The 25,141-nt window shown below is 53.9% G+C and overlaps 10 protein-coding genes across 10 annotated transcripts; 3 read left to right on the top strand and 7 right to left on the bottom strand.

Moving 5' to 3' along the window:
* Nucleotides 1-3,038: 3,038 nt before the first annotated feature.
* Nucleotides 3,039-4,667, top strand: BGZ61DRAFT_338099 (plasma-membrane choline transporter-domain-containing protein; the record flags this gene model as incomplete). Its single annotated transcript, XM_046239094.1, has 3 exons — nucleotides 3,039-3,212; nucleotides 3,280-4,293; nucleotides 4,347-4,667. 3 exons carry the CDS (start codon nucleotides 3,039-3,041, stop codon nucleotides 4,665-4,667), a joined length of 1,509 nt encoding a protein of 502 aa, XP_046113072.1.
* A 208-nt stretch (nucleotides 4,668-4,875) lies between these two features.
* BGZ61DRAFT_526267 (uncharacterized protein) lies at nucleotides 4,876-5,229 on the bottom strand (the record flags this gene model as incomplete). The annotated part of the gene is made up of 2 exons (XM_046252926.1): nucleotides 4,876-4,965; nucleotides 5,035-5,229. The coding sequence occupies 2 exons, from the start codon at nucleotides 5,227-5,229 to the stop codon at nucleotides 4,876-4,878; spliced, it is 285 nt and encodes a 94-aa protein (XP_046113071.1).
* Nucleotides 5,230-5,897: 668 nt separating this feature from the next.
* BGZ61DRAFT_379206 (autophagy-related protein 17) lies at nucleotides 5,898-7,958 on the bottom strand. Its single transcript, XM_046242604.1, has 2 exons — nucleotides 7,173-7,958; nucleotides 5,898-7,117 (listed from the first exon to the last, which is right to left on the bottom strand). The coding sequence occupies exons 1-2, from the start codon at nucleotides 7,722-7,724 to the stop codon at nucleotides 6,101-6,103; spliced, it is 1,569 nt and encodes a 522-aa protein (XP_046113070.1). The 5' UTR covers nucleotides 7,725-7,958; the 3' UTR covers nucleotides 5,898-6,100.
* Nucleotides 7,959-8,346: 388 nt separating this feature from the next.
* BGZ61DRAFT_439866 (uncharacterized protein) lies at nucleotides 8,347-12,177 on the bottom strand. The gene is made up of 3 exons (XM_046244404.1): nucleotides 11,394-12,177; nucleotides 11,057-11,333; nucleotides 8,347-11,008 (listed from the first exon to the last, which is right to left on the bottom strand). The coding sequence occupies exons 1-3, from the start codon at nucleotides 11,739-11,741 to the stop codon at nucleotides 8,625-8,627; spliced, it is 3,009 nt and encodes a 1,002-aa protein (XP_046113069.1). The 5' UTR covers nucleotides 11,742-12,177; the 3' UTR covers nucleotides 8,347-8,624.
* A 3,234-nt stretch (nucleotides 12,178-15,411) lies between these two features.
* BGZ61DRAFT_526264 (ADP-ribose pyrophosphatase) lies at nucleotides 15,412-16,264 on the bottom strand (the record flags this gene model as incomplete). The annotated part of the gene is made up of 5 exons (XM_046252925.1): nucleotides 15,412-15,631; nucleotides 15,686-15,701; nucleotides 15,758-16,068; nucleotides 16,142-16,176; nucleotides 16,226-16,264. The coding sequence occupies 5 exons, from the start codon at nucleotides 16,262-16,264 to the stop codon at nucleotides 15,412-15,414; spliced, it is 621 nt and encodes a 206-aa protein (XP_046113068.1).
* A 681-nt stretch (nucleotides 16,265-16,945) lies between these two features.
* BGZ61DRAFT_30168 (uncharacterized protein) lies at nucleotides 16,946-18,676 on the top strand. Its single transcript, XM_046238694.1, has 2 exons — nucleotides 16,946-17,847; nucleotides 17,968-18,676. The coding sequence occupies exons 1-2, from the start codon at nucleotides 17,146-17,148 to the stop codon at nucleotides 18,409-18,411; spliced, it is 1,146 nt and encodes a 381-aa protein (XP_046113067.1). The 5' UTR covers nucleotides 16,946-17,145; the 3' UTR covers nucleotides 18,412-18,676.
* On the bottom strand, nucleotides 18,302-19,909 carry BGZ61DRAFT_30141 (high-affinity nickel-transport protein-domain-containing protein). Its single transcript, XM_046238687.1, has 2 exons — nucleotides 19,016-19,909; nucleotides 18,302-18,969 (listed from the first exon to the last, which is right to left on the bottom strand). The coding sequence occupies exons 1-2, from the start codon at nucleotides 19,776-19,778 to the stop codon at nucleotides 18,539-18,541; spliced, it is 1,194 nt and encodes a 397-aa protein (XP_046113066.1). The 5' UTR covers nucleotides 19,779-19,909; the 3' UTR covers nucleotides 18,302-18,538.
* A 468-nt stretch (nucleotides 19,910-20,377) lies between these two features.
* Nucleotides 20,378-20,851, bottom strand: BGZ61DRAFT_526262 (stress responsive A/B barrel domain-containing protein; the record flags this gene model as incomplete). The annotated part of the gene is made up of 3 exons (XM_046252924.1): nucleotides 20,378-20,492; nucleotides 20,550-20,778; nucleotides 20,833-20,851. 3 exons carry the CDS (start codon nucleotides 20,849-20,851, stop codon nucleotides 20,378-20,380), a joined length of 363 nt encoding a protein of 120 aa, XP_046113065.1.
* Nucleotides 20,852-21,213: 362 nt separating this feature from the next.
* On the bottom strand, nucleotides 21,214-22,559 carry BGZ61DRAFT_439858 (Malate/L-lactate dehydrogenase). Its single transcript, XM_046244403.1, has one exon. It carries the CDS (start codon nucleotides 22,471-22,473, stop codon nucleotides 21,247-21,249), a length of 1,227 nt encoding a protein of 408 aa, XP_046113064.1. The 5' UTR covers nucleotides 22,474-22,559; the 3' UTR covers nucleotides 21,214-21,246.
* Nucleotides 22,560-22,639: 80 nt separating this feature from the next.
* Nucleotides 22,640-25,140, top strand: BGZ61DRAFT_409116 (fungal-specific transcription factor domain-containing protein). The gene is made up of 4 exons (XM_046243207.1): nucleotides 22,640-22,825; nucleotides 22,892-22,986; nucleotides 23,042-24,053; nucleotides 24,105-25,140. Exons 1-4 carry the CDS (start codon nucleotides 22,709-22,711, stop codon nucleotides 25,089-25,091), a joined length of 2,211 nt encoding a protein of 736 aa, XP_046113063.1. The 5' UTR covers nucleotides 22,640-22,708; the 3' UTR covers nucleotides 25,092-25,140.
* Nucleotide 25,141: the final 1 nt, after the last annotated feature.

The raw sequence follows: 25,141 nt of genomic DNA, 5'->3' as shown, positions 1-25,141 counted from the left end.
AGGATTTCCTCCAACCCAACCCAACCCAACGTCAACAACCAATTCGCCTTCTTCGCGTACGTACCTGGTATTACACAGGTCGGCCTGACCGGCTTGGGTCCCCCGGCATCCCTGCTAGCTTCGATCTGGCGCCGCCGGTTCCCGCTGCTACAACGGCTCGCACGCATTCACCCCCCGCCCTGCAGCCCAGATGCCTTCTAGAAGCCTGCTTTTCTATTATGTACTCTTTACTACGCTCCCCGCCGTACCTCGTACTATCCAGGCCGATGTCGTCGTCACATCTTAACATCACGGGGGCTATCACGGGGCCCCAGGGACCCATCTGAGGACTCATCGGTGCTGCCTTATCCCTGCTGGCTTTTTCCCTCTGTCACCGGCCCGGTCGCGGCAAAATCTCCCAGACGGGGGAGCTTTTCTGACTGCCTTGCGCGTGGATGTTGTTTTGAAGAAGACGTAGTTGACAAAAGAGAATGACACCAAGCAACCTCCCACTCGCGTCGGGGCGAACCAACAGTCTCTTACATAGACTATTGACACTGCGTCTTGCCAGAAACAGGAGACACAGCCGGCGGGTCTCTGAGATTTGCATCCTCGGACGCAAGCACCCGTTCCCCATCGTTCGACAAATCTCACCTCACCCGGGGAGAGTCATCCGCCAGGTTTCGATGAATATGGGGTCTGATCAGCAGCGTGACTAATTCTGAGATTTAATACCTTCACGTCACGCTTTATCTGCTGCGTAATGCACGGCGTTGATGGGTGGAAGGAGTTGGGTGCAATCGCTTGATTTCTGCAAACAGAAAAGCACGCTCGTCAAACTCTGCCATTCCAAGAAAAAAAAGATGATCAGCGGGTATGAACGCCACCCGAAAAATATGATGCGCCTGATCCTGAGTGAGGCGATCGGCGATTCCCTGGCCCACCACCCGTCGCCACCCTGTCTTGCAGCCAAGGATACAACGACACAGACTTAACGACCAAAGGGATCGTTACATGTTCCTTTACTCTCTCTCATTTTAACCTTGTGGTACTACTCATGTTACTTGGGGTGAAATAAATACTAATACCTAGAACAATAGGGCTTAGTTGCCGTCCATCACGTCACCAGACACAAAATCGTAAAAATACGAACCCCGCTACCGAGCTTGTTCTTCGGCGTGCGCTCCCAATTTTCCCGCTTCACTGATCATATTTCATCACAGCACACCATTTGGGAGTTGAACTTAGTTGGTAACGGATCATACCAGGACGATACGCTCGGAGGCATCTGTAGCTGCCCTTGCCTTCCGAGCCGCCTTTTTTTTTGGACAACACTGTTTCGAGAGCTGGTTGAACTCTGAGACGGAGCCAAGTTCGAAAGCAGGGCGTTTCTCCCGTTCGTTCAGCCTTTTAATAGCTGGATCCTTCTCATCGTGAGGAACATTGCAGGATTTATTAAGACGTGTGCTGATATCGTACACTATCAAGATGTTTCCCTTGATCTAGTTTCGCTATGATGCGAGCTGAGGAGTTAGAATCGAATAAGGAGAAGTAAATCGTTTATCATCCACCAAATGGTTGCGTGAGGTGGGTGACCTGGTGCGTCATACCATAATCCAGACTCACATCACTCCAAAGCTCATAAACTGGTGGAACCCCTTCAGCTTTAATACGCGCGAAGGGGTGTGTTAGGGACGGCCAGATGTGGCGAGTTGTAAACTCCACAAGCTGGTATTCGAGCTCGTCGACACAAAGGCTATTATTTGGGTGTCTGGGGAAGCGTGCTTGCAAATTCATCCCGTCCCATCCTGAAATATCAACTGGAAAAAAGATCTGTAGTGTGCACAAGCAATCGTCGTTAGAATAGTTTAGAGCTGAGATCAATTCGCCATTGGCCGAGCTTCGATACTGTATATTCCTGGAGGCGCTCTATTGCGGGATCATCCGAGTCTGCAATTTAGCTCATCGACATAATGATGGTACTTTGAAGATCCCAGTCAGATGTGCCATGTGTTTGGACCTCTGGGGTAAACATCTCCACTGGGGCTAAGTGTCCCCATTCATCTTTAATCCTGATGCCTTCTCTTGGCGCCAGGCTTGGATATCGCGTCCACTGGGTGGTGATCCAATAAAGAAAAATCACCAAAGAGAACTGGATCCGGGACTGAGCCTAGATGTTGTGTGAGATTTTAAAAATAAACAAATCGTAGTTTATTCGATTTTTGGAGGATTGTTGCGTGGTCAGAAATTACAGATCGAGCAAATCTGACATGATTCACCTGAAGAGGAACAAAAGCAAGCTGAGATGCTCTACCTGGCTTCGGCTCCCAAGTGCCGCTCCGACCAATCAGCAGCGTGCCCAGAGCTCTTGGGAGCCTGCTGCCGATCTGGTGGGCCGATGGGCCCCTGTAACTCTAATTTCTCAGAGGCCTGGGCAGCTGAACTGGCGCTGCTTGCGGACGAGTCGACCACTCACAGCGGGCGAAAAAGCTGCCGAGCTTGGAGCTATGGGCGCTGCAGGGGGCCCTAAACCCGATCGCGCTACAGTTGACCGATAGCGTTGCGAACCTTGCGCAGCTTGTGCGCAGCTTGTGCGGCGCCGAATCAATGACTTCATGAACTGGGTTGGAACCGGACTGGAACCGGGCAGGAGCGAGCCAAGCCGCTGGCCGGCACCACGCGGCGTGTCTTGCCATGTCTCTCTCATCTCCCGGTTCCCTTCCAGTTCCCATCCACCCCGCTTGTCTTGGTTGCTGTTTGCGGCCACAGTCCGCATCTGCATTTCTGTTCTTTTCATCTTCGCTGGCACAGCGCCATTGCATCTTGCGACTCGCGACCTGGATCTTGCAACTTCCATCAATATTGCTACCGAAATCATCGACGCCGATATCATCCACCATTGACATTGTGCGACTCGTCGATATCCGCTAGCGACGAGCCCAGGCGCCATGGGTGAAGCCGATAATTACTACAATGCCAACCAGCGGGGCAATGATGCCGGATACTACCAACAGCAGCAGTCCGGCTACAACAATGGTGGCAACTATCAACAACCTCCCATGAACTACCAGCAGCAGCCTCCTCCGCCGCCGCAGCAGTACCAGCTGTCGTATCCTCCTCCGAATGGCAATGGCTACACGACCGCGCAGGGTATCGATGGCGAAAAGTACTCGTTCGACCAGACCTTCAATATCCCCAAGCCAAAGTACAATGACTTGTGGGCCGGCATTCTGGTAAGCAACGACGCTCCCTTGAAGTATCTCGGAATCGCCCAATATGATTAACGACGTGCGCATCTAGTTCATCCTGTTCTTCATCGGTTTCGTCGTCGTCTCGGCCATTTCCATCCACGGCTACGTCAGCAACTTCACCTTCAGTGGCGACGGTATCTACGACAGCAGCAACGACTTCTCCCTCAACACGAATACCCTTATACTGTTCGCCTTCTGCCTTGGAGTGGCCCTAATTCTCTCGTACGGCTACGTCTGGGTCGCGCGCATGTTCCCCAGGCAGTTTATCTGGGTGACAGGTCTCCTCAACATCGTCTGGGCCATTGGCACGGCCATCTTCTACCTTTACAAACGCTACTGGTCCGCGGGCATCGTGTTCCTCATCTTTGGTCTTTTCATGGCCTTCTGCTTCTATACCTGGATCTCGCGCATTCAATTCTCGGCCCTGATGCTCAAGACCGCCATTGACATTAGCAAAAACTATGGCCATGTCTACCTGGTTAGCTTTATTGGAGGCTTGGTAGCCACGGCGTTTGGCGCTTGGTACTCTGTCACCCTGGTTGCCATCTACGTAACATACCAGCCAGCCGACAACAACCCCTCCTGCTCCGATGGTGGCTGCAGCCAGGGCAAGGTGATTGGCCTCATAGTCTTTGTCACCTTTACTATGTACTGGATCTCCGAGTGGCTCAAGAACACCATCCACACTACCATCGCTGGTGTCTATGCTTCTTGGTACTTCTGTGTCCACAACTTTCCTCAGGATGCCACTCGCGGAGCTGCTAAGCGTGCTCTCAGTTACAGTTTCGGATCCATCAGCCTGGGCAGCCTGCTGGTGGCCATTGTCCAGTTTCTCCGTCAGATGTGCTCCGTCGCGCGCCAACAGGAGGCGGCTGGTGGAGGCATCATCGGATATGCCATCTTCTGCTGCTTGGGTTGCTTGCTGAGTCTCCTGGAGTGGGCCGTTCAGTTCCTCAACCGATATGCCTTCTGCCACATCGCGCTTTATGGCAAGGCGTACTTCCCAGCCGCCAAGGACACCTGGAAGATGATCAAGGATCGTGGCATCGATGCGCTCATCAATGTAAGTTTTCCTGTTTAATACCCAAGCAACCAAGCTTTACTAACTACTGCCAGGAATGCCTCATTGGCCCTGTTCTCTCCTTCGGTGCCCTTTTCATCGGTTATGTCTGCGCTCTCCTCGCGTATCTCTATCTGCTCTTCACCAACCCCGCGTACAACAACGACGGAGCCTATACCCCTGTCGTCATGGCATTTTCTTTCCTCATGGGCTTCCAGATCGCCAACGTCTTTACCACCCCCTTGTCCAGCGGCATCGACACCATCTTCGTCGCGGCCGGCTGGGATCCGCAGGTTCTGGCAAGCGATCACCCCGAGATCTATGCCGAAATGGTCCGGGTCTATCCCAAGGTGCAGCACGTCATTCGCGATCGTTGAGAACCCGTTTACGATTGATGTGCACGCACTTGTGGGAAGAGAGGCTTTTATAGCATGATACCATGGTATCAGAAAGAATGAGAAGGTTGGGGGATACGAAATCAAGAGTTTGAAGATGCTTCTGGTGTTTGTTTGTCTGTCCTGGCGACGGCATTTTGGCCAGTCCACAAGCAATAGCTTCATGACGATAATTTATTAATCGACTATTTTAATCAATACCCGCTGAAAATCCTTGAACCTCAACTCCCGCAACGTTGTTTCCTATCGTGTTTGGTGTCGTCTCATCAAGACCCGGGTTCTAGAGAGAGACCTAAGATCGACTTGCATCCCTCCCTCGTCCTCCCAATTCTCAAGGCAGCGCCGTCACGTAGAGAGGGTAGCTGAGACGTCCTTCGACCTCGATAGACTCGCCGTTGGCGATGCGCACAACGATGCCTTCCTGGTCATTGCTCAGGCGTTTGAACTCGACGAGGAGCATGGCGAGGATAACAACGACGCCCGTGAGGAGGAGGGTCGTGAGAAACGACATGAGCCGATCGAACGAGTTTGGTCCGGTCGACATTTTGTGTAGTTTGTCCTGAGTTTTTGGCTGTTTGTGTTGTTTTTGGAGTTGGGACTTGTGAGAGATGTTGGCTTGGCCGTGGGATGTAATACGGGTTGATGTTGGTCCACAGGAGTATATTCAACGGTGGAACAAGGGGTATCGATTTGTTTCGTCTCGTCTCGTCTCGTTCTCAAAACCGGGCTGATTCAAAAAACCAGAACAATTCCACAGAAAGCCACTCCCCTCCCGCACGCCGACGCACCACGCCTCTTTATCTCCTCGCAGCACGCCGGCCCTCCTCAGCCGCAAGGCACCATCTAGAAGCACCACGCCGTATCAAACAACCCGCGCCTGGGCTAAGAATACCAGGGTGTGCCTCAGAATCTCGGCGCTAGCAGTGCGCCAGCGAGATTGAGGGTCGCGTGGCTGCAGACTAAGGCTGGGGTACGGTAGCCCGCTGGCTCGCGGGTGGTTGTGAGAGGGTGGATTGGATGGGTAGGGCTGGCGCTGGGTGTTTGGAATTGGCGAGCTGAGGGTGGAGGATGGGTTAATAACATGCATAAACTACTTATGAGGCAGGGATCATCCTACTCTGTGTGGAGAATGAGATCGCTCTAGAACACCAAGAGCTGGATTGGATGGCGGGGATGTGCACGCGCAATGGGGTCACATTGCCTGGACGGAGTACCACAGAGTTGGGTTGGGTTCCAAGTATATACAGTACATACATAACCAAAGAGAGTCACCTCGCTCGCTATCTTAACCAATATTCAGCTTACCTCCAGCAGAGCGTGTTGCCAACGGTGTAGAATCCCTGACGCCATCCAGATTTCCCTAAACGCCAATTCCAAACTAATTCAGACAAGATAAATCCTACACACTTCATTCTTCACCTGGGTTCTGCTGCCACCTTGCCAAGTCTCATCCTTGCTGCCTCTACGACGCTACGTCGCAGCGCGGGGCCTTGCTCCTCCTCGTCATCCGGAACAATCGTGCCGTCATCTTTGATCGGCACAACTTCCCAGCGTCTTACAGAGCCTTGCATCCCGGCCCAGAGATCCGTGGGTAGGAACTCGCCGACATCTTGTCGGAACGTCTCGCGCGATTGTCGATCGACTTCGAGCATCTTGTCCACGTTCTCCTGTGCCTTGCGCCAGATGTTTCGGACTCGATCGTCCACTCCTCGCCTTCGCTCAACTTCAAGAATAAGACTGTCGTACGCGCTGGCATAGCCCTCGTAAAAGTCTCTCATCTGCTTCATCTCCTGCAGCTTGCCAAACACGGCTTCTTTTTCAATCTCCCACCTCGTCTTGAAGTCCTCCTCAGCTGCTAGGTAGTCGCCCAGCCGATCCCCAATTTCCCCAAGCATGGCATACGCCTCGAGCATGCCGGTGTATGCTTTCTTTGCTTGTTCTGTTTGATCCTGCAGGACGGCGAATTCCTGCTCCATCGCACTAAGGCGCTCCTGGATCTCCTGAACCACATCGTCTACCTCTTCGGCGTCCTGTACGACCACCTTGAGCATCTCGGTACGGTCGTTTGCGGTTTTGGGTTCGAGGTCCGACACATTGGATTCCTGCTCCGCAATGACACCCGAGATGGAGACGCCGTCACTGCCTTGCGACTGTGTGACTTCGGCAACCCTTCGGCGGGCGAGGGCCACTGCGCCTTCTGTGGTCCGGATAGCCGTGACGCACATATCAAAGTGTGTTGTGAGGGAGGCAAGAAGCTGCGCCATGTTTGCTGAGTGGTCAATTAAACTTTCTAACAGCTCGGCCGAAGGGGGGTTCAGTGGATCTGCCTTGTCGTGGGGGAGAGGCACAGGTGCTTCGACGATGATCTTCTTGAGGTTTCGGATGTCGGTATCGAATCGTAGCAAGTCTCCATCAAATGACTGCTGGATACCCTGTGTTTTGGAGTCAGCGGTTTGGATGCGATAGCAGATGGTGGGTGAGTCCTACCTGTAAGTCCTCGATGCTCTTCTTCATCGCATTCCGCATCCCGTGCACGCTCGCCTCGTCAATGAAATGCAGTAGGCTCCTCCTCTCCTCGCCTTTGGGGCGGAAGACGCTCTGGACGCCGGTGCTTCTCAGCATCTCCATTGTGCCTTCGAGCTCGCCATCAACCAGATCCATCGACTTGATGAGCGTTTTGAAGTCCTTCTTCCCCCAATCGTATGTGGCCTGCAGGCTCCTTCTGAGTCTGACTAGGATGGCGGCCTGGTCGAGGATGGATGTCTGCAGGAAGCCGGCTTGCGCGGCAAGGATGGCGACATCTTCGTGCGATTGTTGCGCGGCGGTTGCGATTTCGTTTGCGCGCAGCACAAGAGTCATGGAGGAGAGCGATCGCTTGGCAAGCAGGAGATGGTTCACAAGGGTATCGATGGAGATGGACGGCGAGTTGGGGTCGTCATCATGAGAGGGGAGCGTGTGCGAGTGCGAGTGCGAGTGTTTGGATGAAGCGGCCGACGAGCCGTGGCTGCGACGCAACGAGGCGGCTGAGGACGCAGCCATGATGATGATGGTTCGCGTGGACTAAGACAATGGGAAATACGCAGGCCGTGAAGCGGGACGTTATGGTGATTGCGATGTTGCGTGCAGCAGTCTCATGGCTACATTACGCAGGCCGAACGTACGAGATGGCGCAGTGGTTGGAGAGGGTTACGGCGATGCCTCACAAACGAGGACTCGTGATGGTGGATGAAGGAGAAGAAGAAGCAGAGCAAGCTCAAGGCAGGCGATGACGACCTACGATAAGACATCTCTGGGAGTCCGTTATCGCCAGGCCCAGGCAGATGACGAGCTGCCGGATCGACCCCTGCGCGCCGCTGGGACGCCTCTGTGCTCCAGCCCCCAACGCGGTGCGCGGCACCGTCTACCGGTACCTACAGCGCTGCTCCAGCGCTATCCGCTCCGAGTTAGCGCACCGCTTAGCGCGTAGTTATAGCACGTGGACCTGCTGGTGGCGGCGTCGCGCTCGCCGTCATGTCTCGCCGGCCTGCGCCTCCGCCTCCACTTTCGGAGCAGACGACACAGGCGAGACAGGCCAAGAGACAAGGCGTTTTTGGGCGTTTCGGTGTGTTTTGGCTCTTGGTTTTAATTATTCATCCATTTAATACATCACTACGCAATATTGTAGACGTTGCAAAATTCATTAAAAATCGGTTGAGTTGTATCCTATCGGTCGTCTCTGTACGTCATGCATTTTATCGTGTCTGTCGTCTCGCCTGCGATCCTGTGTAAAGAGCTGAGAAATCCTGAAGCACCCTGTAATAAAACACCACCCCAATGTCGCAAGCAAACGCAATCTTTCCAGTTCATTCCGTCATCATAATATCCCCTCGAAATTCGTGTACAATGGGGTTAGCTAATCGCAAATACCCGGACTAATATCCAGGCCGTCTTGAGTCTAACTCACGACCGCTCGAGCTGCTTGTCCGATTCCAGTGGTGTTGGCTCGGGCGTGTTCATCCGCGTTGAGTCCATGGAGTCGATGTGGAGCAGGCTCTTGATGGCCGAGTTCTTCTCCTGACCTTCGACGTCGACGTCGATTTCGGTGCCGTCCTTTCGAATCACCGGAGGGTACGAGGCGATCTCGCCCTCCATCTTCGCCGTGTCTGCGCCGTCTTTCTCCTCGGCTCGCACACCCGCGGCATTTGTCTGGGCATCGTCCAGATCAGCAGCTCCCTTCTCGCCCATGCCGCCCTCGAGAAGCTCGCCGCCCTCCATAACGGTGCGAAGCTCAAGGTTTTCGTCCTTGGAGTAGACCCGGATGCCGATGATGCCGATGGCGTTCCACGGATCCGGCATCTTCTCCTCCTCCGTGTCGTAGTCGTCACGATGAGGCGGCGCTGCCTGAGGGGTGATGCGTGGCTTGCGAGTCATGTCGTCGCTGCTGTAGAGCTCTTCCCAGTCTTCGACCGGTGAATCCGAGGAATCGCCCGCCGAATCATACGCGGGACGAGAAACGGCCGGCTTGTTCTTCTCCTCGACTTCAGTGGCTGCCGGCGGCGCCGGAGGAGGAGGAGGTCCGCTGATAGGTGGCACCTCCTGCTTCTTCTCTGCCAAAACATCGATGGAAGAATCCTGGGACTTGGGAGTGTCCATGGGAGAGCTAGTTGACACTGATGCATTGGAGTCGTCGACGTTCTTGGAGTCTGACTTTTCAGAATCCTCAGCCTGCTGCTCCGAGGTCTTCTCCTCAGATCCATCCTCCTTGTCGACCACGATAGGAGTCTCGTTGTCTTCTGAGGCCGACTTCTCGGAGGGCTTCTCCTCAGTCGTCTTGTCGTCCTCGGCCTCAAGCTTCACATCCGACTTCTTCTCCTCGGAGGAAATCTCGTCATTGGATACCTTTGCTTCAGCAGTCTTCTCTTCCACTGCTTTGGCTTCGGCTTCAGCCTCAGCTTTGGCCTGGGCTTCCTTCTCAGCCTTCTCCTTGGCGTCCTGGGCAGCCTCCCACACCTCGCGTCGTCGCTGTTTCTTCTCCTTGTTCTTCTCAGTCTGCTTCTTAGCGACCTCGCGATTAGCGTGCCTCTTCTCCCACATCTTACGACGCTCCTTCTGACGGCAGCCGGATGCCTTCTCCTGCTCCTTCTTGTTGCGCAGCTTCACGACCTTGTCCATGTGGTCCCAGGCCTTGCTGTGGGCGAGGTCGTAGGCGTAGCCGACCTGAGCCAGCTTCTCGTTCTCGACCCGCTCCGAACACTCGCGCTTGACCACCTCCTCAACGGACTTGAGAGACGAATCTCGCTCGCCTGTTACCTTGAGGTAAACGACATAATTGCCGGCAGGCATGTCTGGGAGCTCGACCGAGACGGATCTGTCCATCAAGTAGTTGCCGTGGGATCGCACAATGTAGTCTTCAGCGTCGGGACTTTCCTGGTAGTGAAGGCGGAAATGAAGACGGAAGCTGTACTGTCCGTGGAGACCCTTGAAGTATCGTTTATCTAGCTGGGAGAGGACCATGACAAGAGGCGAGTCCTTGGTCAGCTTGATGTGAAACTTTTCGTGATACTCGGCCTTCCATGGAACATCGACGCCGATCCATCGCTGGCAGCATCTCCAGTCGGGGTCTCGGAAGAGGCGAGTTCGATCAAAGTGCGAGTATTTGCGGATCAGGTCTTCGTAGGAGATCCAGAAGACCGAGTCGCTGCCGAATGTGTGGTTAAGCTCCTCCTGCGTCTCCCTTGTCCACTCCTTGGAGCCATCGCTCCACGCGCCCTCCCAGAGACCCTTGCGGACCTTGCCCCAAGGGTTTCTAAGCTTGACAAGGCGCTGGCCGCTCTTGAGTGTCCTGGCTTCCATGATGACGTATGCGTGGCCCTCTGAGATGCCATTGCGGTCGCCATAGCCATACTCGAGGAGGCCGGTGGAGGCGCCGAACAGGAACTCCTCGTTTACACGTGACACCTCGTTCTCCCAAAACTCGTCGGTGTCTAGGATATCAGAGGTGAAAAGTTCCGTGGTGACACCGCCAGACAGATCCTCCAGGCCTTCTCCGATCCAGCCGCCAGACAAGCTGGCATAGTCGCCATGCGCCTTGGCGTATGCCTTCTCGAGAAGAGGCACCCAGGTCTCGTTCTGGTCCTTGCACTGAGCGAAGAAAAGTGCCTTGGAACCAGTCTGATAGGTTTTCCGGTACACATTCTCTACGTCCTCGCGATCGATTTGCTGCAGCAGATCGCGCTGCATGCTAGGAGAGTCCCAGGTTGGAGACTTGAGGTACAGCTTGTCGTCGATGATGGAGTAGACCCATTCGCCGTCTCTGTAAAAGACGAATCCGTAGATGCCGATTTCTAAGCCCGATTAGCAGGGTGTATCAAAAGCAGATAGGATGGGCTTACTCGTATTATGGGCAACACATAGGCGCTTGATGCCGTCCTCAACACTCGCGAGGGCGGTCATGCTGGACATGATCCAGCAATCGCCCAAGCCGCCCTGCTTCAAATCGCCTCCATCGACGACTTTCATGAAGGTGGGGTTTTCGAAGATCTGGTGCACTCGCTTCACAGCCTTGGGCACATTGGCCTTTGCGCTCAACAGGGTGGTTCGTCCAATCTCAAACTTCTGGCCGCCCAGGCTGTTCAGGCAGTAGCCCTTTTCGTACTTGAGATCCCAATCCTATGGAAATTGTCAGTTACCGCGCTCAATTCCTGGTAGAAGGTGGTTGTGAAGACTTACAAGGTCCCAACCAGGGTCTCGGTAGCGCATATTCACCCGCTTGCACTCCTTGATAATCTTTTCAACTTTGCGCCGACATTCCTCGGCAGCTCGAGTATATCCGGCCGATAGCAGCTCATTGGGCTGGTTGGAGATGGCTGGGGGTTGAACGGGATCAAACGGCAGGACGGCGAGTGCAGTTTGGAACTTGCGCTTGGAGAACTTCTTCCAAATGCGATTGATGGACTTTTGAGGGGGGAGCTTCTTCTTCTTGCGCTTCTTCTGATCCTGTGTAGTGGTCGTCGTTGCTGGCGGCGCACGAGGCCGACGCGGGTCGTCCGACTCCTCGGATGAGCTGTAGCCGTGCATGATTGCGGTGTGATTCTTCGTCTGGAGAGAAGAGGCAGAACTGAAGGAGGTGTGACAAATCTGGGGGAGGATGGAGAATGCTAGGTACTGGGTGGGGGTCGCGTGGACAGAGACGCCAAGGTCGAGATAAGAGACGACGAAGGGACGCGCTGAGGGGTAGTATACAGCAAAAGTAGAAGGACAAGACCAATGCTGTGTAACGAAAAGGGAATGGAAACGAGATGGAAGCGAGATAGAAATGAGAGGGAAACGAGAACAGTCAAAGGACGGAGGCGGTCACAGAGTCATGGGAAATGGCGGTGCGAGCTCGGAGGGGCCATGGTTATATAGGCAAGGTGGTGCAGGGCCGGGACAGACTACGGAGATACGAACAATAGGTAGTCAATAGTCAATGGGCTGCCTGAGTCGCCGCCACACGGGATGGAGCAGGCGAGGCAGCGTTAGCACGCTCAAGGTTGCGGCTCACCTCACCGCATTGAAGCCATCTCTGATACTTCTTTGGCCCGGCAAGGCTAGAATGGTACCATGAGGGGGGCATGGGCCACAAGGCGGGCCGGGCGAAGTGGACAGGCCGGGGATGGCGGAGAACGGGGTGAGACAAGACAAGACAAGGGTCTTTTTCCCCTTGGCAGGCTAAGACAGGCAAGCTACTACGGAGTAAGTAAGACAGGCAGTGGCGGGCTGAGACTGGGAACTGACATATGTACAGTAGTTGTGACAATGTACCATAATTGTGACCATGCACAGCAATGTGACAATGTACTGTCGTGATGACCGTCAACTGGCGCAGCTGTGCGGTGATACTGTGCAGCTGGTGGGATGACCACGCATGCAGGGGAACTATCAGTTTCCCCCGGGGTTACCATGCATCTGTACAGTGTTATTATGTACGCACTACTCCGTACGTCGGTAGTACGCCTCGAGCGAGTACGGCGTGTACGCCATTGCCGTTGGTTGGCGAGTGATTGCCATCCCATCCATCATCCATGCATGGCCACCGGCTGGGCGACCCAACGCCCCAACCCGTTGGCGTCTCCGAAGTCCGTTGCGCCCAGATGCCTACCGGAGCCGCGCCCATTCTATGCGGTTTTTTGATTCTTTGCCGTCAGCCTAGTAGGTTGAAATGGGATTGCGGCTAGACTTCTCCACGGATAGCAGGCTCCAAGGCACCATTGAGTCCATTGAGCCCACTCAGCCGCAACCAAAGGCCGGTCCTTGGGGCTGTGGGGGCCGAATCTGGGATCATCGCCGTGGGATATGATGGGGCTTTCCATCGGGGTGGACGGACGGCGAATGGATGGCAAACGGGCTGGGATGGCAAAATGGATGGCCAATTAAGCACGTACCCCAGCACAGTACATTGGATGATTGGCAGCTCAAAAGAATAAATGTCATCCGAAGATTTTTCTTCCACAGCATCATCCCGTTATCGCGGTGACCTTCTCCCAACCCTTTGATAGCGCCTCCCAACCGCTCCGATTCGCCGGCTGATCCAAGGGAGGTCTGGGTGGGTCCTCTGGATTTTAGGGGTCTTCAGGGTACATTTTAGCGGACGAGGCGAACAGTGCGGGGATCGTCTCCGCCTAGACCCTCCCTGTGGGTATCTCCCCAGCCCTGCTTACCAGAGCAAGTCCCAGTTCTGCAGCGACCGGCTGGCCAGTCCACCACGAATTGTCCGAGGCTGCCGCAACTGGGGGGTCGTGGGGCAGGGAGGCTGCCTGTTGGTAAGATGACCGTAATCGGTTGAAATCGTTTCAACAAGGGTAATGGCCTCACTGCAAGTGATCAGGGTGACCAACAGCGCGAGAGGCTGGGATGCTGGGATGCTACAGGGCTGCGAGAACTGTTGGTCTGGTTGCAATCGGCTGAGGTGGTCCGAAGAGACGGTGCAAGCACTGTACGGTACCTGCACAGGCTCCGGCCCAGACCCTGGAGACTTTGACGAGGAATCTCCCCCTTAACAATGCAGATCCCGGGGTTGGTCCAGGCCTCAGGGCAATCACCTTCTGGGCAATGCCTCTTCCCTCTTCTGGCATGCAAGAGACGACATCGGCGCACCCGTGAGCAGTGCAGTGGCAGTGGGGCTTCGACTCGACTCGACTCGCCATCTTAGTGACCCTCCTTTACGGCTTCAGCCTCACAAGTCCCCAGTACTTCCGACGATCTCGCCTTGGGTCGCAAAAAATAAGGCAAAGTGCCAGGGACGCATTGGCGAGTCGCATCCCCCCCCAAGCACCCCGCGCGCCTCCATCGAGGCATCCAAGACCGTTGGAATCAGCCCGGTTGCCTGCGACGAGTCCCATTCCCTTGAGCCTCATGTCCCCGAATACCGGTTTTCCGACACTAAACGAGCCTCGTCTCGACACTTTCAAGGCCGAACAGGTTGCTCAAAGTGCCAAAAGCCGAAAAGGAGGGCACGAGAGACCGCGATGGCTGAGGGATGGCGGCCGGACCCTGATCGGCATGGCTTGGCGCCAATGCGGTGCCGCCTCGCCCTCCATCGTGACGAGGCCCTCAAAGTACTGCGTCGTAGGCCGCCCAATGACTCGATCAATCAGAATTCCATGCCTTCGGGTTGCTTCCACGCTGACCAAGCCCGACTACCGTATCCTAGGATGCGCTAACCACGGGATCTCAACTGTAACGGGCCTTTCGGGCACGTGGGAGCTGACTCGTTACCTTTCTGACATGTCTGTGAATACTCGATGCTGTCCGCTCTGAGACCATCGTGGATCGTGGACAAGGCAGAGCACCAAGCTCACTCTTCGCAAAGAGGGTGGGTGCCATGGCGCTTCGGTGAGTGATTGGTGCCACCTACTTCAGTAGCCGCAGCACGCTTTTGAGGCCAGAGGCTATTGCTCCGTGGTCTAGTATTCTGTCATTGTAACCTTAACTATAACACGCGAATTCGGCGAGCTGCAGTATGTCCTCTGCCCGTTAAAATTCGCCATGAACCGCCCTGCTGCAGATTGGCTGGCTTGGGTGATGACCTCTGCAGCATGCAGCATTCCGAAACCCATCAGACCGAGGGGCTTGGTCCTCGCATTAGCAACTCGTGACCAGCAGACCGGCGGGCCGAATGCCACAACATGGCGCATCATGGGCATGTGAGCTTCAACGGCCTCATTCTGAACCGTGGGGCCAATTGATCACCACGAGTGGCCAACGTGAGATTCATTACACTGGCTACCATGCAAGACATGTCAAGTCCCTGTTCCCGATGTTTTCGTGTAACCTTTGCACAACCCAAACGAGGTGCAGTGCTAGTCCCAGGCCCGACAATCTAGCGTGCTTCTACGAACAATACGTGGTGCACTTTGACTGCACAACGGCCGACAGCAATTCAGCGCTTAGCTGCTTCTAAGTTTTCTGTGTCACCACGCTTAAGGTAAGGAACACTGCGTCCGTGCGGAAGGTCTGTGATTTTAAGACTCGAGTCACCGATCGGGTTTGTTTGGTTGAGGCAACAAGATCAACAGAATCGAGTTTGGGTTGGACCAGCAGCGGGTGCTCCCTCGGGACTACCCTCGCTGTTCAAGATTTCTCCACACGATGGTAGTGTGCTGTGAAGATGGGGTCGGTAAAAATATCTTATTTCTTTATATCATGATCTCTCAAAGGGCTATGAGCCAAAGGCAACCTTGATGATACTCACGGCGAAGACATAAATCTACTGCCACACCTTCGCGGCCTCAATACCTTCAGCAAATGCACCGACCTTTCCGTCTATCGCATATCCTTCGGTCTGCAATTTTCTGCAGGCCTCGTATAGATCCTTCAAAGGGACCCAAAAACATTCGATAAACTCCCCGTCTTCCAACTCTGTCACAGGGTTCTCGTTCTCTGGTCGCGCCGGATCAATCTTGACGTTGATCATGAAAGTCGTCGAGCTGCGGTCCTACAAGTCAGCCAAGAAAAGAGAGACAAGGGCAAAAGAAGGGTACCTAGAAGAAGCAGGAGCTAAGAAGCGCTGTTAGAGATAATAGTTCGGCAACTCTGACAACAGGATTTCTTACCACTCATCAAGATTGGTCGCACTCCAATGCGGTCAGGGATCACCTCGCCAACGTAGCCCGTCTCTTCCTTGAGTTCACGGACGGCGCACTCCTCGGGAGTTTCGCCTTCATCCATCAGTCCAGCTGGGAATTCGATACAAACCTTCTCAGTGGGCGGGCGGAATTGCTTCTCCAGGAGCACCTCGGTACCGCTCGGCCGTTGCAGAAGGGCCACAACTTGGACGGCGTCAACGACGCTATTCTTCGGGCGGCTCTTTCTTCGCATTCCTTCCCAGTCTCGGAGCTTTCCATGGTCGTCTTCGTATTTTATCCTAGCGATACGTGCGTTAGCCGTGTTCACGGTTGAGACATTTATGAGCGGCGCGAGTTGGGGAGAGGTCTCACTTGACAAGATTTATCCATTTGGCATCGGCATTGTCCTAGAAACTCGGTCAGTAAGTTATGTTGAATGTTACTGTCGAAACTCACGAGTGGCTCGACGGAAACTACTTTCGACGCCTTTGACATGTTGAAGTGCTGGAGTGGTGCGTAACTGGAGAAGCGGGGTTTGGCGGGCTGCGCTAGGTGGCTGGTAGTTGTTGAGAATACAGAAATCGGCGGCTTGCAAATGTTTTGACTAGAATTATCGCGGATGAGTTGTGCCGGAGGATGAACTTCTTATATCTCTCGAGCAGGGAAGACGTGACTCTTCCCCTCTCGAATGCGGGCAAAAGCTACTCCGGTCCGGAACAGCAGCACAGCATCACGGCCAACTGCGAGGTTTCGATACTAAATTCCTGTCGCTTTCTGAAGGCGGCAACTAGTAGCGGAATGCTGGCAACTGAATATCCATTCCACATGCGGCAAACTGCAGAGACGATTTCACACTCACTGACGAGAGATCGAGTTGTCACCTGCCCTTTAGAGTTTTCCAAACACGGAGTTCCTTCCTCTGATAATTCTGAATCGTTACCATCAGTGCACGTGATGACTCTGGTGTTCTCGTAACCCACGCACGACACTGAAACACCGCCGGCAACCAGTCACTTGGACATCATCGCTTCTCAACATTATTGATTCATTGTGATTCGCCGTATTATTTTCATTGATACCTCACCTCACACAAAGAGCATTCGATTAGTTTATTCCCATCCAGCTTTCCGATCCGGTTATTTCCGCCCTCCCGAAAGATGAGGTCTAGCAAACGCTCGAAGCGCTCGAAGCGCTCCGAAAGCGACAACAAACAAGATGCAACTGAAAGGCCATCGCTGCCCCGAAGTGGCTAGGAACCCCGTCTTGTACCTCCTCAGTCTCCACCTCCACCATCCCCATCTATTCGCGACAGCGAATGGGGAGAAGACGATGTCTATACACTTCGCGAACCCGACCCTGATACAGTCCCCCAAGATATGACGAATCTCGGAGCGTACACCCCAGGAGACACTGATCGACGATCGGTTTATTCGACAATAATGCAACGACACCCGGAAGTGACAAGCCCCATAGTGTATTCGCCGCTTGGGAGAGATGTATTTTGGGGTACTGATGCGTTTGGCTCCGACGACCCCGTTGGCGAAGCTTCGCCTCCCATGGGCCAAGGCCAACTTTCTTTGGACTACTTTCCACCAATCAACCGTGGAGATTCTAATCCCGCCCCGGGGATCAAGGACAAAACCTTAGATGAACCAGAGTTCACAACGCCCATGGATTTGGACACCTCCTCAGATGATGAGAGTCTACCCGAGCTTACGCGATGCAAAACCACAAGCTCCCGTGGTTCTTCGTACAGCGAAAACACTTTCTTAGACCTTAATGACACTTCGGCAAATCTTTTCGATGAGGTTTGGTCCCTGACTTTTCTTCCCTCACAGGTTGGTCAGCATCATGCGATTCAACCTACCCTTTACTACGAAAGACAAACAAGACATACGCAGCTCGGCCCGTCTCCCACAAGATCGCCTGAACTTCCTGTCAATTCCCCTCCACTGGACGTGAACGATACAGTTCCTCCCCTGGGAGAAGGATATTCTTGGTTCAACGGCGATATGTTGGGCGGCGAAATTCTTTGGACTAGCAACTTGGATGGCTCCTCTCCGGAAACTACGAGCAGAGTCAGTTGTTTTAACCTCAACCCCCGATATACCCAGTGGATCGATTTCGATCAACTCCACTCACGGTGATCAGCTCAAACAGCTGAAGACAGACCAGAGCAATGCTAATTTTTATCCCAGGGCCGACAGCCAAGTGCTCATGATACCGCCCCGAGTTCAACCAGAGTGACGAACCAAGGGCGAACCAACCTTGACAACAGACACATCTCAGCACCATTCAGGCCCAAGGAGGCCGCAGGCGCGAAACCCTATCCCAATAATCCTCCTTCCTCGCCGAAGTCGACTACTTCTGGCCAGAACGGCGCTTCCCAATGGACACGGCCATGGAAACGTGAGGAATACAAAGAGGACGGACTTTGGCTTTGCCCACGCTGTGAAAGATTTCTAGACCGAGATAACCCACTACCAGGCGACCTAGATGAGGTGATCGGAGCGCATCACAGGCTGGGCATATCGCCTCCGTTTGTGCGGAAGGCTGGAGAGCCGCTCCGGAGAAGACAGTGCGGCCACTGCAAACGAGAAAACTTCTGTCACATGTTGAAGCAGTTTGAAACAAACTGGTAGGCACCTAGGGTAGCCTAGAGGAAGTAGTTCTGGCCAAGTTGTGAAGTGAAATGGGCGGGCGAGGACTACAGTATTGGGTACTCGAGGCTCAACTTGGTAGAAATCAACAAAGCCAATTGTCCCAACCTCATGTATCGATCCTTCGAGGAGTTTCGTCCGAGGGAGGTGGAGAGGCAGGGCCCAAGTCATCTTCAAGACCTTCATCAGCCGCTGATGCCAACGCTCGATTTCTTCTCTCGACGCGTCTTCTCCACGGCTTATAGATGATAACAGATCCCAGGCCAACCACAACGAAAACGCCGCAAATGCTGCCACCGATGATGTCAAAATGGTCGCCGATCGCCGAAACGCCGTCCCAAAAGCTGCCTTCGGGATCTGCCACGTTTTGAATGAGCGACAAAACTTGGATGATGCCAATAAAGGCGGACACGAAGACGGTGATTCCCGTTAACACAATGGAATAGTAGAGGATGGCCACCGTATCTCGAGAAAAGACTTTGGATGTGTACAAGGCCATCATCAAGGCGCCATCAGTGGTGTCGAGAAGACACATTCCAGCTACATCTAGTTAGAATGGCTGCGGAATGGGTTGGAACTAACTTACCTGTGAACAAAATTGGGAAGATCAAGATCAGCCAAATGCTTGTGCCCTGTACAGCCTGGATACTGGCAATTCCGAGAATAGCAATTTCGGAGCTTGTATCAAATCCAAGTCCAAAAACGACGCCAAGGGGATACATCTTCCACGGCCGGTCGATGATCCGGAATAGTCTCTTGAAGACTCGCGACAGAAACCCTGCACCCTCAAGGGCGAATTGATCCTGCACATCAGCATCCTCGCCCGTTTCCTGCTGACGTTGGCGCTCTGCTAGAACCACTTTTAGGCGCTGAACAAGCTTGTACAGAACCCAGCCGTTGCCCAGGCATAGAATTATTAGAAATGCGGCGCTGACACTGGTTCCTATGATATTTCCAATATGACTGAAATTGTCGAATCGGTCTCTGAGCGCACCGCTGGTGGCCGCGACGACAATGCAGGTAATAATGACAATGGTGCTGTGCCCGAGGGAGAAAAAGGTGCCCACGGTAGCGGGTCTCTGTCCAGAGGCAATGAGCCGCCGTGTCATCAGGTCGATGGCGGAGATGTGATCCGCGTCAAGGGCATGGCGCATGCCGAGAACGTACGACAAGGCGGCGGGCGAGATGAGAGCGGGGTGGAAGCGAAGGACCACGGCGGCGACAGACCAGACCAGAGCGTTGACGGCAATGAGGAGCATGATCATGACGAGGCTGTTCGTTGGAATGCCCCGGAGGAACTTGGGCTTGGTGATGGCCTGCAGCCGCCCGGGGAGGTTGAAGCGCGCCATGATGGGCGACGCAGAGGTGAGTCTGTGGTGGCCTTGTTCAGAAACGACTCACTCGGGATCTCAGCAACAACGAAACAGCAGCAATAAATACCCGAGAAAGACTCGCTGTACTACGACGAACCAGAACAGGAGCAACCATCCACAAGACAAGGTTTTGATGATGCGCCGGTATATAATATTGTGAAGATCTGCCTCAACCCCGCCCACTCCCGCCGCTACTAAGCTATTTCCATGCAAGGCGCCGCCTAGCTCGCGCTCGGAGTCAGTGAAAGAGGAAACGCGGGAGGAGATGCGGCGGCGGGCACGTAGAAATCTGCTCGTTAATCGGATCGAGGGTTGGCCGCCGCGCCGCCGGCCGCCTCACATGCCATGATGCGACGTATGGCGAGAGCGGGGTGGTTCTTATCGTTGATCCATGACTAATGATTGAGCTGTCGAGAAAAGCAATTGTTAACTAACGACAGCGCGGCACTTGACTGGCGGCAAAGGCGGGAATTCTGGGGCCATCCTCAAGAGAAGGGCAAAGTCTCAGGGCATTGATCTATGGTAGGGTATGGTCTAATTAACTCCTTCGCTCCCAAATACAGATTCAGCGCTTGTTACAACTTGTTGCTCATGGGCATAAAATTCAACATGCACTCGTCCTCCTGATTCACCTCAAAGTCGTACCGTGTAACATCTTCTGCAAACGGCCACAGGTATTGGCTCGTCACCCTATTATTTCTCAGTCAGCGTTTGCATCTGGTTAAACATTGTGAGCGATGCGCTTACCGGTGGTGCTCGCTACTGGCCTGGTATTCGACCAACGCAGCCGCATCGGGGTGAAAGCTCAAGAGAGCAACTTGAAATCCCTTGCTCCGGGCAATGGGGTCGGTAATGGACGGGCCTCCGACTATGAGGCGTTGGTCTTTTACACAAGGCAAATCTTTGAGAGTCTTGAGCTCCTTGGCAAAGGTTTGCCTATGAGACTCATCGACCTCTTCCTTGAACTTGAACAACACTACCACATGGATGAGTTTCAGGAAGCGGGGCAAAATCTGAGAGGATTACTGACCGATATGAACGACAGTCATGATTGCAACTTTTCAATGCTTTTTCCGGTATGCTTGAAATTTCAATAGCCTACTCTCTTGGGGCGCGGGACCTTTAATAAGACGGGGTGGGTGTGAGACGTCGCGTGTGGTGGATCGGAGAAAAGCCGAAGCGTACGACTACCGTCACAAGACGTACGTCGGGATTTGTCCGCGGGCATCCTCCGAAGGAAGATGGAATTTGCCCACGACTCCATTTAATCAAACATGGGATTCATATCCACATGATCTATGAGTCGATGGGTCAATTATTGGTTCTTGTGGAGAGGTGGGCGGGCATTTCCCCGAGGTGAGGCCATGGGGACGAGTTGATCATGAGAGCAGACAGACAGGGCAACTTGAAGCGAGGATAAACCATTAAACTGCATTCGAGTATACTAAGAACTAATTGTTACAAATTCCTTGGCAGACACCTTCTTAGCTTCTTCGTTCAGGGCGTCAATCTCAGCCTGGACGAGCGGAATTCCAGTCTTCTCCCGTTCCGCCTGCGCAAGCTGCTCCATCTCGCCCGGAAAATAAATGCGCTCCACTCCAGCCGCCTTATCAGATCCAACTACCCGCTCATACAGATACTGCATGCGCTCGCGGAACTCTTCCAGGCTCATAAACAGGTCCGGCTTGATGGCGATCAGGAAGTGGCCAACGTCGGCAGGGCGCGACGGATCGTACGGGTTGGTGACGTGCCCTGCAAAGGCCGACCCGGATAACACGCCGGAGAAGACATCCATCATGATGGACAGGGCGGAACCCTTCGGTCCTCCCATGGGAAGCATGACACCGTCGAGTGCAGCAGCTGGGTCGTCCGTCGGATGTCCTTCCGCATCCAGTGCCCAGTCCAATGGGATCTTTTCCCCACGTCGCTTGGCCTTGTAAATCTTCCCTCGGGCTGCAACCGATGGAGCCATGTCCAGGATGAAGTCTGACGTCGGCGCTATGCCCGGTGCGCCGCAAGCTATGGGCGACACACCCATGAGCTTGCTGCGGCCACCCCAAGCTGGCAATGCAGGGCTTGAATTGGTAAAGACGAGGCTCATCATGTCCGCGTCTAAGGCTTGCTGCACTAGCCATGCGCTCATGCCAAAGTGATTTGAGTGCTTGATGCTGGCCATGCCAATGCCGTAAACCCGGGCAGACTCGATAGCGGCGGCCATGCCCATGTGAGCGGCGACGAATCCAAAGCCATTCTGGCCGTCAACTTGGGCGACGACGGGGGTAACCTGGTTCACCGTCGGCTGCGCGCCGGCGTTGAGGACGCCCTGTCGAATGCGCTCCATGTACGAGGGGATTCGGTTCATTCCGTGAGTGTCGACGCCGCGGAGGTCGGCAGCGACCAGACAGCGAGCCACGGTGGCAGCGTTCTCAGCCGGAACACCGTTGCCCTTCAGGATGTCTTCCACCAGCCGCCGTGCTTCTGACGCGGCGACGTGGATTCGTCGAGACTCGGATGATTCTTGCGTGTCCGCCATGATGAGGATGCTGGGGGGTATAGAGAACAGTTGAGCAATTGGAAAGGCGAGGCTCAGTCGAGGACTAATTACAAAGAGCGAAGATGAAGTATATATTAAAATTGCGGAAATGAGGCTGGTATACAGAAGTATCGGCATTGGCCTACAATGGCTTCATCTCATTCATCCAGCGTCGTATTTAGACAGTCTTTTTTGTTGATCTGAGCGGAACACGCACTGTGTTGGACGCACGGGGTTCTCCCGTTGTTATGAGCGGCATCTCCCCGCCTCGCGGAACTTTGCCACTTCAACACCTACTTCTCTACTCCACGCCTCCACATTTGCCCCCGGATGCCTTGATACGGAGTGCAATCGCGTGTCCCTGTCACAGAGAATGGCCGATAATGACAGTGGCAACGGGCCACGAGCCCGCCCGGGACAGGCCCAGCAGGGGCGGAGGAATCCGAGACTGCGGCTGGCCTGTCTTCGTTGCCAGCGGCGGAAAATCCGAGTATGGCCCTGCCCGTCGGGATTTGCCCATTGTACTTCGAATTGGACATCGCTGACCTGGTCTAAGTGTGACGGAGAGCTTCCGGCGTGCAAGAACTGTCGGAATGCTGGCGCGACATGTGCAGACGGAGAAAGTGCCCGTCTGCGAGACCTCCCCAGGGCGTACGCGTCGGGTCCTTGTCTATCCGTCCGAGAATGGTGTTAACCGTCAATCTAGGTACATTGTGAACTTGAAGCGGCGAATATCCTGGCTAGAGTCCATTGTTCGGTCAAGATGTCCCGATGTGGATCTAACACAAGAGCTTCCACCAGGAGATGAGACGGAAGATCAGTTCGATGAGACTGTGGACGACAGCATAAACCTGCAGCCTCGATCCCCCACAGCCACTCCAACACAAGAGCCTCCCACGGTGATGAGTACGGCATTGGCCGAAACTCCTCGTCAACCCATGAGATCGGGACCTGGGCCACAGGCTGGTGAAGCTGCCAATGCCCTCACTCACGAAATCGGCTTGGTGTCTCTGGTGACAAACCAGGACCCGCGCTACATCGGACCCTCGAGCGGTTACTTCCTAGCTCGAATCATGCTCGATTCGGTTTCCGGGCTGGATGAAAGGGCTGGGAGACCCAGTCGCGACGGCCCTTTTCCGACACAGCTGGTCGAAGCTATCCAGGCTCCTCTCCCTCTGCCGGCGAGAGACATGGCGAAGCAGTTATGCGACGCTTACTTTAATGTGATACATCCACAGTACCCCATATTACATGAGCCGACGTTTCTGAAAATACTGGAGCAAGCATATGCCCAAGACGACATAGAGCCCATTGTGGGCTTCCAAGTGTTTATGGTCTTGGCCATTGGTGCCATGATTCTCTCTGCGCGTCTCAAGGCCCGTATCCCGGGAGAATCGTATTGTCTCTCTGCGTTAAAATACTTCACCAACCTCAACCTCGAAAACTCCCTGCAGGGCGTCCAGTGTCTGCTCTTGCTCCTAATCTTTACCATTCACAACCCTTATGTCCGCCTCAATGTATGGTATTTGAACTACCACTGCCTTGCTGCACTTCTCGATCTTGGACTGCAACGAAATATCAATACTCGTGCCGGTATATCCTTGCTAGAGCAAGAGATGAGGACGAGGATATTCTGGGTCATCTTGACGTTTGACCGCGTCCTTGCTACCATGATGGGACGGCCTATTGGAATTCGAGACGAAGCATGCGAACTTCGAGTAAGCACGCATCCTGATAAGCTGGAACTAGTATCGATCTAACATGAACAGATGCCGGAAGGACTTAGCGACCTTGATTTAGTTACTGATAAGACTTCTCAGTTACCTTTGCAGACCGGATCCAAGCAGATGCAATACGCAGTCCACCTATTTCGAGCGGCCAGACTCAACTCGGAGATCAAATACGTCGCCAACAGCATCAATAGAGGCGTGCCGAGTTACGCATACCCACCAGTAATAGACATCAACAGCTGGCAGTCTTCAATGCTAAGCCAGCTGGACAAATGGGCAGAGCAAATACCAGGCTCCATGGATGAGGCACCATCTGAGCAATATCTCAGGATGACGTGTCAAATGCGATACCATGGCTTGAGGATGCTGCTACTACGGCCGAGTCCTGCTATACCCAAACCTTCACCTGAAGCTTTAACCCAGTGCCACAAGAGTGCTTGCGAAAGTCTCAGGCTCTTCGACACCCTGTACAGGACAAACTTGCTGGTGCACAGTTGGATTACGTTTCATTCGCTGGTTTTGAGCACCATCACCATGCTGTTTTGCATCAAAGTTGTCCCTGAAATCGCCCGACGGACCGAAGTGGAAGTGCTCATGGGCGATCTCAGCATCGCTCTGAGCGTGCTCAGCGCCACTGGTGAACACTGGTCAGGAGCGAAGCGCAGTCGTGACATCTTGGATAAACTCGGGAGGTCCACAATCCGCTGGCTTCGTGACGTGAACAATGGTAGAAACTTCTATCAAACTGAGCGTCAAGGACCACAGCTCGATGCTCAACACATGATCAGCCCAGCACATGCCCAAGGCACGCCATTCGTCCCAGGAAGCACCATACCACTTACCGGAGACTCCACGATCGACATGGACAACGGGAATATGGCTGGCTTCATGCAAAATCCCTTTGACGATTTCCAGATCAACGATTCGTTTGCCGAATATTTTGAAGCCAGTGAATCTGTCAACGTTGATACAATCGTGCGCGACTTGTTTCAGGACCTCATCCCGATTTACCCAAATTTTGCTTAACCCTCCCGCTTAGAAGCGCTTAATTAAGTCTATTGTAAATTAATACAGTT

This window comes from Ilyonectria robusta, assembly GCF_021365365.1.
Source record: "Ilyonectria robusta strain PMI_751 chromosome Unknown BGZ61scaffold_1, whole genome shotgun sequence".
In the NCBI taxonomy this organism is placed as follows: domain Eukaryota; kingdom Fungi; phylum Ascomycota; class Sordariomycetes; order Hypocreales; family Nectriaceae; genus Ilyonectria; species Ilyonectria robusta.
Note: the sequence above shows the minus strand (reverse complement) of the source record. Positions and strands in the feature narration are given on the sequence as shown.

Excerpts from the sequence above, each read along its gene's own strand:
- BGZ61DRAFT_379206 (XM_046242604.1), bottom strand. The coding sequence starts at position 7,724 with ATGGCTGCGTCCTCAGCCGCCTCGTTGCGTCGCAGCCACGGCTCGTCG. Across the intron at positions 7,118-7,172 it reads AGAGCATCGAGGACTTACAG|GGTATCCAGCAGTCATTTGA; the intron begins GTAGGACTCACC and ends TCCAAAACACAG.
- BGZ61DRAFT_439866 (XM_046244404.1), bottom strand. The coding sequence starts at position 11,741 with ATGCACGGCTACAGCTCATCCGAGGAGTCGGACGACCCGCGTCGGCCT. Across the intron at positions 11,334-11,393 it reads GAGACCCTGGTTGGGACCTT|GATTGGGATCTCAAGTACGA; the intron begins GTAAGTCTTCAC and ends CAATTTCCATAG. Across the intron at positions 11,009-11,056 it reads ATGTGTTGCCCATAATACGA|AAATCGGCATCTACGGATTC; the intron begins GTAAGCCCATCC and ends AATCGGGCTTAG.
- BGZ61DRAFT_30168 (XM_046238694.1), top strand. The coding sequence starts at position 17,146 with ATGACGAATCTCGGAGCGTACACCCCAGGAGACACTGATCGACGATCG. Across the intron at positions 17,848-17,967 it reads CTCCGGAAACTACGAGCAGA|GGCCGACAGCCAAGTGCTCA; the intron begins GTCAGTTGTTTT and ends TTTTTATCCCAG.
- BGZ61DRAFT_30141 (XM_046238687.1), bottom strand. The coding sequence starts at position 19,778 with ATGGCGCGCTTCAACCTCCCCGGGCGGCTGCAGGCCATCACCAAGCCC. Across the intron at positions 18,970-19,015 it reads CTTCCCAATTTTGTTCACAG|CTGGAATGTGTCTTCTCGAC; the intron begins GTAAGTTAGTTC and ends AACTAGATGTAG.
- BGZ61DRAFT_439858 (XM_046244403.1), bottom strand. The coding sequence starts at position 22,473 with ATGCCGATACTTCTGTATACCAGCCTCATTTCCGCAATTTTAATATAT.
- BGZ61DRAFT_409116 (XM_046243207.1), top strand. The coding sequence starts at position 22,709 with ATGGCCGATAATGACAGTGGCAACGGGCCACGAGCCCGCCCGGGACAG. Across the intron at positions 22,826-22,891 it reads GCCAGCGGCGGAAAATCCGA|TGTGACGGAGAGCTTCCGGC; the intron begins GTATGGCCCTGC and ends ACCTGGTCTAAG. Across the intron at positions 22,987-23,041 it reads CTGCGAGACCTCCCCAGGGC|GTACATTGTGAACTTGAAGC; the intron begins GTACGCGTCGGG and ends CCGTCAATCTAG.